Source organism: Stegastes partitus, unplaced genomic scaffold, assembly GCF_000690725.1.
Source record: "Stegastes partitus isolate 25-593 unplaced genomic scaffold, Stegastes_partitus-1.0.2 Scaffold904, whole genome shotgun sequence".
NCBI classification, from domain to species: Eukaryota; Metazoa; Chordata; class Actinopteri; family Pomacentridae; genus Stegastes; species Stegastes partitus.
Genome location: NW_007578635.1, coordinates 294,416 through 305,144, shown reverse-complemented (window position 1 = coordinate 305,144; position 10,729 = coordinate 294,416). Strand labels below are relative to the sequence as shown.

The 10,729-nt window shown below is 41.0% G+C and overlaps 1 protein-coding gene across 1 annotated transcript in view; it reads right to left on the bottom strand.

Moving 5' to 3' along the window:
• Positions 1-429: 429 nt before the first annotated feature.
• The window catches only part of usp13 (ubiquitin specific peptidase 13), a gene marked incomplete at its 3' end in the record, with an annotated part of 39,648 nt that continues 29,348 nt past the window's right edge, over positions 430-10,729 (bottom strand). The window contains exons 18-19 of the mRNA XM_008293715.1: positions 5,997-6,169; positions 430-709 (exon numbers count right to left, since the gene is read on the bottom strand). Coding sequence (XP_008291937.1) covers positions 430-709; positions 5,997-6,169 — 453 coding nt within the window. The remainder of the gene's footprint in view (positions 710-5,996; positions 6,170-10,729) is intronic.

Below are 10,729 nucleotides of genomic sequence, written 5' to 3'. Positions count from 1 at the left end.
AGAAGAAAAATCTGATTTTGGCTTTAGACTGTGATGTAAAACTGATTTGGTTGCAGTTTTTAACAAAATAAATTTAAGAATATCTTTTTTTTCTGCCTAAAAACTGGAGAAGTCATGTAATAATACTAAAATAATAAAATACAATTAGGCAAGAATAGAGAAAGTAAAAACTAACACTGAGGTAACTGTAAAAACATGCTAAAATTTTTAGCAGCAATAATCTAAAAAAATACTGTAAAATAATCTCAGTTGCAGTTTTTAGCAGATCTCAGATGTGTCCGTAAAACTTTGCACGGCTTCATTAAATGTACTGAAGTTACTGTAGATAAAGGACAAGCAGGTTCTGAGGAGGTCGGGGTGGGTTAAAGGCTTCACACCTCCAGAAAAGATAAGATACGATAAGATAAGATAAACTTTATTGTCTGTCACAAGTGACAGAAATTCTTCTATGACAGGCATAAAAAACAAACACATTTAAAACAACATACAAGTAGATGAGGATCAATAACACTCGCTTACTTCCTGGTCCGTCCTTGACCCGGGGCCCCGTCGTGTCTCGGTCCGGGGACAGCGTGGAGTCGCTGTGGGAGTTGGCGTTGGAGAAGGCGTTGTCGTTGGGCTCCGTGTCGGCCATGTCTGACACGGCGTCGCTCTCCTCCTCCTCCGGGTGCGTGAAGATCCAGTCGAGAGCTCGCTCCAGGTTGTTGTTCTGGAAAAAACGCCGACAGAAATCTTATTAGAAATCTTAACCTAATGTTGATTTAAGACAAAGAAAGTCTTAAATCAAGTTTCATAAAGACTCGTTGTCTAACTTGCTTTTGTTCAGTGATCGACCTTCATCAGGCAAAAAATAAAACTAGTCCTAAATGTGTCAGTGGTGCACTTTTACATTTACTTTTTCATTTTTGGAATCCAAAGCGGGTTTTAGTCGTTAACATTTGCTCTTGAGAAGATTTCCTGTTGATGGGAAAATCATTAGTTGTGCATAAAACGATGCTGTGACAGAACAAATTAGCACAGAGAGGTCTCGATGTGCTAATATTTGCTGCTACCACCACATATTGATAAAACTTTATTAATCCTGAAGGAAATTCTTGAGCCACACATCGCTCAGAAAAACCTAGATGACATGAAAAATGCAGAGAATAAAACTAGAACAACAACAAGATGTGAATGAAATAAAATAAGTAAAATAGGAATGGAAATTATGCTGCTGTAATGTGATCAGAAATAAAGACTAAAGCTTTCATATCCCATCAGATTTTCTCTCTTCCTCTCTCTGCTGCATCTTGAACAAACTCAGCGGTCTTTTATTTTGAAGGAGCCCGGCGTCCCATCTGCTCCCCCTGAGGACGTTCTCTGGATGTTCTTTAGGTGCGATTCCTCGACGTCGTCGGTCTGAGGCGTCATCCGGTGACGGGTTTCTCCCTCGGTCGGGTCGCAGGGCTTTAAACGAAGCTCTAATTTGGGGCTAATAATAAAGCGGCTCTCTGTTTCACACCTCCGTCCCTCCGGAGGAAAAAAAAATCTGTTTTTATTTCCTGACTTGTGGCTGGCAGCCGCTCGGTGGCACAAACAAGGAAGCCTGCTGTCGGATGCTGTGTTACTAATGGGATGTTTGTGCTCCAACGTGAGAATCAGAGGCCGTTTTCACACAAAACGTGATATAAAAATACCATCGACACCTTTACGAGGTGATGAAACCCTCTGATGTGAGGAACGTCCTGATCTTTAAGCTGAACTATTTGTAAACAGCATTTAGATCTTTAATCACGTTGGACCTGTTCAACGTCTGGAGAGTGAACAAGTGGGTCAGCCAGGATCTCTTTGTGACTGACAGGTTGGTTCTGGTCGTCTCAAACACGACTCCGAGCCAAACGTCTTGATCATCTGACGGCGGCTGAACGTGTCACAGTTCTGTATAAGCTGCAGACCTACCAGGTGGATAAAACAGAAAAGTATGCACAAGAACCAGCACCTTGAGCTGTGAAGAGTTTTGAGGGATGTTTTTTTTTAGCGCACAAAGACATTTTCACATCTGTACAAAGTAAAATGTCCACAAAAATAAAACTTTACAGCAACAAAACCCAGACGCTAACATCCGAGATTAATGAGCCTCGTCGATAAATCATCTAATTTAGGTCAACTTTTCACTGATTTGGGGAAAAAAAGCATTTTCCTATGATGCCTCACGGGTTTGAATAATCTGCAGATACCCCTCTTTTCCTGGTTCGGAGCCAGAGCCCGACTCAGCACCAGTTCTTTGTGTTTCCACCGCCTAAGCACCGGCTCCAGGTTCTCAGAACTGGTGCTTAGCGAACACCAACTCTTTGCTGGTCCAGAGCTAAGAACCGTCAGGGGCTGGGGGCGGGGTTATCATGAACAACGAGACCGATGAATGAATGAATGAATGAATGAATGAATGAATGAATGAATGAATGAATGAATGGGACACATGAGCGGTGATTTGTGTCGTTTTTCTCCAGGACGTCTCTGGTCCGATCACAGATGTACTGGAATGACACACGGAAGTTCTGCACAAACTGTTGCACCCTGAAAGCCGGTACAGTTGTAGCGTCTATTGATAAGAAGCAAGTCGTATGTTTTGCCTGAGACGAGGTGAGAAGTGCTTCCATGAGCGTTGTTCGGTAAACGGTACGGCGTGGCTCTAACTTGGCTCCTGGTCAGTGGAAAAGGGTTCTTAGGAAGTGCCGGGTTGGAACCAACTAAGCACTGGAACTAGCACTTGGTATTAGAGATCTTAGATTAAAAACACTCACATCAATTAATACATTTAAAGGATGTGGTGATGGAGACATGATTGTTTTTCTTGAGAAGTCCACTATGTTATAATAGTTGTTGTTTTATTTGTATTTGTTGCATCTTAATCTGCTGTGATTGGCTGCTACCTGGGCCGGGTCTCTCTTGTAAAAGAGGTTTTGAATCTCAGTGGGACTTCCTGTTTAAATAAAGGTTAAATCAAAGTGGAGCCGAAGTTCAGTTTGTTGCTTTTGGTAGTTTTTCCTCTGAGTTTATTGAACATCTGCAGCACCAGACGGCAGCAGGATCCATTTAAGTGTCTATAAAAGAATAAGAAAGCTGCACATTTTAAAGCAGGTGGAACATCAGCGACAATAACTTTATCAGTTATTAATATTTATACGTGATCCCTGACATGGAGACAGGATGGATCTAACAGCAGGTAGCTAGTAGTTACATCATCATCACACATAAAGAGAGTTTGAAGAATTTATGAACTCAGAAATCAGCTGTTGCTTATTTGTACGGTTTAATCATTTTGATTATTTGATTTTCTTTGTTTGTTAGTGTATTTTTATGTAATATAACAGCATACTGTTATTTTAACAGATGGATGAAGCAGCAGTTTGTCTTTTTATTTCTGTTGTCCAGTTTTTGTTCTGTTAGTTATGAATCCATTACCGACTAACTGTTGGATTTTCTTCTTGTTTTTTCTGCTCTGACAACATCTGCGTGGCTCCTCAGAGACGCTCTGTTCTGTTCTTGTTCGTTTCTTTGTCCTCAGAAGTCTGATTTTTTCTCTTTTTTTTTAATCCCTCTGTGTAACTATCAGCTGCTTCTACGACCGACAGACTCAGGAAGGAGCGCCGCCTACGACGGACCTCATGTCTTCATCCGTCGCTGCCCACGCCGGCTCAACCGCTCGACTGTTAATAATTCAGCGTTTTCACTGCAAGATAGCGTTTTTTTAAAGCACATGTGAAGTTGCGGGTGTTTGTTTTTAACAGGAAATACCGAAGAATTAGGGGCAATCTGAAGCTAATTGTCAGAATCAAAGTGGTTCTGTTTTGTGTCTCAGGACTGGGGTGTGGAGGCGGCGGGCAGCAGACTGACCGTGGCTTTGAGCGCCCGGATGCTGTGGTTGCGGGGGAAGCCCATCGAGGTCAGGATGGAGATGCTCTCCTCGGGGGGCGAGCTGCCCGGAGGCGGGGCGGCGGCCATGGGGCTGTCGCTGGTGGACGGACCCGGATCTATCATGGAGGGCAGCAGGAGCGGCTCGGCGAAGTCTGAGAAGGCAGAAGAAGATCAGCGGTTCAGTTTCATTATCATGTGTGACATCAATGTTACTACTATTCTTAGCGTCGTCGTCATGGTTTTACCTTCTACCTTTTTTAACTCCACTTGTTCTTTTTCTCAACTTGGAGATGGCATTGTTTTTGTTTTTTCTTTTTATGTGGTGTTTCTAAAGTGATTTATTTTGAAAATCTTTTACGNGCTAACATCCGAGATTAATGAGGCTCATCGATGATTCATCTAATTTAGGTCAACTTTTCACTGATTTGGGGAAAAAAAGCATTTTCCTACGATGCCTCACGGGCTTGAATAATCTGCAGATACCCCTCTTTTCCACCGAGCTGGTTCCAGTACTAGCCAGAGCCCGACTCAGCACCAGTTCGTTGTGTTTCCACCGCCTAAGCACCGGCTCCAGGTTCTGGTGCTTAGCGAACACCAACTCTTTGCTGGGCCAGAGCTAGGAACTGTCAGGGGCTGGGGGCGGAGTTGTCGTGACCGACGAGACCGATGAATAAATGAATGAATGGGACACATGAGCGGTGATTTGTGTCGTTTTTCACCTCTGGTCCGATCACAGATGTACTGGAATGACACACGGAAGTTCTGCACAAACTGTTGCACCCTGAAAGCCGGTACAGTTGTAGCGTCTATTGATAAGAAGCAAGTCGTATGTTTTGCCTGAGACGAGGTGAGAAGTGCTTCCATGAGCGTTGTTCGGTAAACGGTACGGCGTGGCTCTAACTTGGCTCCTGGTCAGTGGAAAAGGGTTCTTAGGAAGTGCCGGGTTGGAACCAACTAAGCACTGGAACTAGCACTTGGTATTAGAGATCTTAGATTAAAAACACTCACATCAATTAATACATTTAAAGGATGTGGTGATGGAGACATGATTGTTTTTCTTGAGAAGTCCACTATGTTATAATAGTTGTTGTTTTATTTGTATTTGTTGCATCTTAATCTGCTGTGATTGGCTGCTACCTGGGCCGGGTCTCTCTTGTAAAAGAGGTTTTGTCTCTCAGTGGGACTTCCTGTTTAAATAAAGGTTAAATCAAAGTGGAGCCGAAGTTCAGTTTGTTGCTTTTGGGAGTTTTTTTCCTCTGAGTTTATTGAACATCTGCAGCACCAGACGGCAGCAGGATCCATTTAAGTGTCTATAAAAGAATAAGAAAGCTGCACATTTTAAAGCAGGTGGAACATCAGCGACAATAACTTTATCAGTTATTAATATTTATACGTGATCCCTGACATGGAGACAGGATGGATCTAACAGCAGGTAGCTAGTAGTTACATCATCATCACACAAAAAGAGAGTTTGAAGAATTTATGAACTCAGAAATCAGCTGTTGCTTATTTGTACGGTTTAATCATTTTGATTATTTGATTTTCTTTGTTTGTTAGTGTATTTTTATGTAATATAACAGCATACTGTTATTTTAACAGATGGATGAAGCAGCAGTTTGTCTTTTTATTTCTATTGTCCAGTTTTTGTTCTCTTAGTTATGAATCCATTACCGACTAACTGTTGGATTTTCTTCTTGTTTTTTCTGCTCTGACAACATCTGCGCCGCTCCTCAGAGACGCTCTGTTCTGTTCTTGTTCGTTTCTTTGTCCTCAGAAGTCTGATTTTTTTCTTTTTTTTTAATCCCTCTGTGTAACTATCAGCTGCTTCTACGACCGACAGACTCGGGAAGGAGCGCCGCCTACGACGGACCTCATGTCTTCATCCGTCGCTGCCCACGCCGGCTCAACCGCTCGACTGTTAATAAATCAGCGTTTTCACTGAAAGATAGCGTTTGTTTTAAGCACATGTGAAGCCATGGGTGTTTGTTTTCAACAGGAAATACCGAAGAATTAGGGGCAATCTGAAGCTAATTGTCAGAATCAAAGTGGTTCTGTTTTGTGTCTCAGGACTGGGGTGTGGAGGCGGCGGGCAGCAGACTGACCGTGGCTTTGAGCGCCCGGATGCTGTGGTTGCGGGGGAAGCCCATCGAGGTCAGGATGGAGATGCTCTCCTCGGGGGGCGAGCTGCCCGGAGGCGGGGCGGCGGCCATGGGGCTGTCGCTGGTGGACGGACCCGGATCTATCATGGAGGGCAGCAGGAGCGGCTCGGCGAAGTCTGAGAAGGCAGAAGAAGATCAGCGGTTCAGTTTCATTATCATGTGTGACATCAATGTTACTACTATTCTTAGCGTCGTCGTCATGGTTTTACCTTCTACCTTTTTTAACTCCACTTGTTCTTTTTCTCAACTTGGATATGACATTGTTGGTGCTTTTACTTTTTATCTGGTGTTTCTGGAGTGATTTATTTTGAAAATCTTTTACGGTGTTTACTTTTGCCTCTTTTTATTTTTTTTGTCCTGTTCGGATTGTTTAGTCGTCCTGAGCATCCTTTTCTCTTTGTTTTCTCTTTTTTTTTTGCCCTGTCTGTAAAGTTTTTATTATTATTGAGCACATTTATTATTATTATTATTATCATTATTATTATTATTATTATTATTTCACTTTAATTTTATTTGTGTCAGACATACCACAGTATCATAAAGGCAAAAAAAAAGAAAGAAATACATAATACAAAAAACAAACACGGACAAAAAAAATAACAAAAAAACAACCAAACCAAATCAAAAACCTGGAAAAATAATAATAATTATTATGATAAATATATAAATTATTATTAGTTATTATTATTAATTATTTTTGTTATTACTGTTATAACAACAACCACAACAATAATAATAATAATACATATATTAATTAATCAACAATAACATTTACTATCTTTGCCAGTATTACTTACAATTTATTTACTTATTTCTTTTTCTATTCTAGTCTTATTTTCGCTTTATTTCTATTTTTAGTTTCTACTTGGCGCTGTATTTCTCACGTTGTTTATTTTCTTTTCTTAGGAATATCTTGAAAAAGAATTTCCTTCATGATTAAGTAAGTTTAATTTATCTTGTGTTGTCTTACGTCAGTTTTTTTTAGTGTGATTTGCTTTTTTTTTTTACTGTTTTACTGATTTTAAAATGAAAATGTTTTAAAGAGATCCCCTTCGATGATATTGAGCTCCATCAGCATTCTCACCATTTAAACAGTAAATAACTTGCAGCACAGACAACATGAACGACAGTCATAGAGAATAAAAAAGGAAGTCGTGCCTCAGATGTTCATGTGAACAACTTCTGAATCACAAAGTTAGCTTCAAATCAAGTTAAAAAGCAAATCTCATGAAGTTAATTAAACATTCTAAACCTTATTATTGTATATATTTGTCTTTGAGATCATAGTTTTTACATTTAAAGGTTGGAACTTGTCAATTTCTGTCTATTTAACACCTTTAATTATTAAACATGAACAGCAGTTTAATTGAGAAAAAAGGCTGAACTGTTCCTTAACTCTGACCCGGTTAATAATTCAAGCTCAGACATGAAGTGAAATGCCAAACCGCAACACGTGGACGGCGCCAGATATTTAGTCCTTTAAATAGCAACTGGATCTAAATGCATCCTGTGATATGTTCATGTCAAAGTCCGGGCTGCTGCTGTGAGTCTCAGCAGAACACATGTGTTGATGTGTTTAGACGTTCACGCCCATAAACACGAACCAGAACCAACACCGACGCCCTCTGGAAGCACGTCAGCTTTATGATTGGTATCGATCCATAAAAGAAGTTTGCGGTTTTGCTTCAAAATGTTACACAAAAATAAAAATGCAAGCAGAAGTAGTCGTCTAGTTTTGCAAAGTGATGCTTTGTTCTTTATGTCTGCACCTTAAAACGAGCCATAAGAGCTGATTTAATAATGTGTTAATCAGGCTGCAGGTGAGATTTAAAGTTCTGTGCGATTTCAGTATCAGCAATCAGCCACAATAAGTTGGAAAATATCTGCAAAAGTCCAACGTTGTGAAGCTCTTTAGCTCATTATAGTCTGAATAAGTAAAACTCGGACTTTGCTGTTAAAGAATGAAGTTTTCCAATAATTCCTCCAAGTCACAGAGAATTTTTTTCACATTTTAACATTTTTAAGTAGTTTAACTAGTTTTAATTACTGTTTAAAGCAGATAAAGGCTTCAACACTGAACACTGAACACTGACAGGTAGATAACACATCTCAGGCTAAGGGTTTATAGTTCTGCTTTGAAATCTTACATAAAAAAAAAAAAAAAAAGGCACATTTATTCAAAGTAGAAATCGTTTTCTTCCTGTGTCGAGTGACTGTCTGAAAGCATGTCTGCCAGTTAGTCGCCACCGCGATAAGACGAGGATTATTAATGTGTTCATTCTACTAGAGGAGAGGCTTAATGTTCTTTGCAATTATTAAAACCACGTGCACATATCGGCATCAACAATCTGTTAAAATCCAATAATGTGCTGCTGAATATGTGCGTCGTCAAAGAAGAGTTTCAAAGTCATACCTCAGAACGCAAACACAAGGAATATTATAAGAAGTTCTGCTCAATTCAGGAAGCATCCTGCACATTTTAACAACTATTTAATTAGCTTTTTATTACTATTTAAAGCTGGTAAAAGGATTAACATTAAATACGAGCAGCAGATAAAGCAACTCCGGCTAAAAGTCTTTAATTCTGCTTTAAAAAAACAGAATATTTTAGTTATAAGTTGACTAGTTTTGCTATTTTGCAGAGAGAATGTGTGCATTTGTGAGCTTTTTATTGTGTGTCTGCCCCTGCGATGAGATAAGGTGTAATATAGGAGGAGCAATCTGCAATCAGACGTCGGTATCAGCATCGACAATCAGCCAAGATAAGCTGGAAAATATCTGCAAAAATGCAATATTGAGCATCTGTACTACCTTCTAGTGTGAATAAGTGAAACAGGTTTGAGTTCTTTGTCTCTGACTTTGGGATTCAAGACATTTCTCCAATTCACAAAGCATTTTCCAACTTCTAACACATAAAATAATTTATTAGTTATAAATATTGATTAAAGTCGATAAATGACTTTTTAAAAATTAACAAGTTTGACACAAACTCAAGAGTTTGCTTCAAAATGTGGCATAAAAATGTAAAAAATTTGCTTGTAAGTTTTCTATTTTGCAGATTGAATGTGGGAATCCGTGAGTCACCCGATTAGAGGAGGGTTAACAGTAAGTTAATTAATCAATTACAGGAGAAAACCGTGAACATTTTGGTATCAGCACCGACAATCCGCCAAGTTAAATTAGAAAATATCTGCAAAAAATCCAATATGGAGCATCTTTCTAGTCTGAATAAGGGAAAAAATACCATCTACTTTCTTCTCAGTCTGTTTCTAATCATGTAAGGATAGAATAGAATAGAATAGAATAGAATAGAATAGAATAGAGTGCCTTTATTGTCACTACACACATGTACAATGAGATTAAGAGCAGCTCCTTCAGTGCAACATAGAATAAAGAACAAAATAAAGAGCAAAAAAATAAAATAGAAGTAAGAAGTTCAGTAAGAAGCTGACTGAAGCTCCTCCACTTCACATTCTCCACATTTCAGCACCGCTCAGAAAAGGTTACGGCCTCCTTGTCAAGTCTCTCCAAAGACCAGAGAAGCGAGCGGCGGCGTCTTCCTCCGTTTCTGAGCGAGCCGCCGCTCTTTGTGCACTTTGAACAAAATTCAAATGAAAGCAAAGTGACCCTCAACCCGGGAACAAGGACGCCGGCGCTGTAATTACTCTACTGTTGGCCATAAACAGAGCCTTCATTACTGTCCTTGCCATAAATGAAAATGCGCTCCACTTATCTCCCACCGCCGTCTCCATCTCGGCCTCCTCGTCCTTCTGATTGCCCATTACGCCGGCGTTTTCTTTTTTTAATACCGCGGCGAGTTGCTCGTCTCTCAGCCGGAGGAAGGGAGGAATAAAAAGGAGCCGGGCGGCAGATGTTGGTTGGATTGTTGTAGAAACGTTTGTCGTTATTTAACATGTGACATAAAACGTAGTGAACTCTGAAGATGCATCTCTGGAAAGCTTCTCTCATGTGGCTCTACTTGTGCAGTTCAAAACAAACAAGCTGACGGGGAAAGTAGGAAGGAGTAAACTCTGTGTGCAGCTCCCCGGATCCCAGCGTTTCACCGCCGAGCCCATTCTGCAGATGCATTAGGCCCATTTAAAGACTAAGAGGCTGCTCTAATTTCCCTCCGCTGTAGAGGCCTTTTACAGCCGACCGGGGAAATAAAAGTGACACGAGTCGACGCCTCGGGGGAGCATCTCCACCGCCGAGAGGGCTCCGCGAGACACCGAGTCAGCTCCGGCGAAGTTTGCAGCGATGATGCCGCGCCGATACAACACCTGCAGCACGCGAAGGGATGCACGGAGCCACGAAAACCCGATCCGTGCGTTTGACGGAACGACACTTTGGATTTGAGCTCCCCGGCAGATAAACTTGCTTGGCCTCTTTTGTCTAACGCGATCTGTGGAAAAGTGTTTGCGGACCAAAAAGGTGCAGCTCGGTTCTTCGCACGTGAGCGGCTGAAATAGGTCCTGACCTCCGTGGACTCGGCTGATCTGAAACCGTGGCAGAACTGTGCCGCTTTCCTTCGCAGCTGCTCCGATTATTTGTCGCCGGTATTTTTGGTGTCTCCGGGTTTCGGTTACCTCTTTTGCCCTCGACACCCATTTAGCACCTCCTTGTTCCTGCTCGTGACCGTTTGGTCGCGACTATTTTTGATCGTTTACGTGAATTTA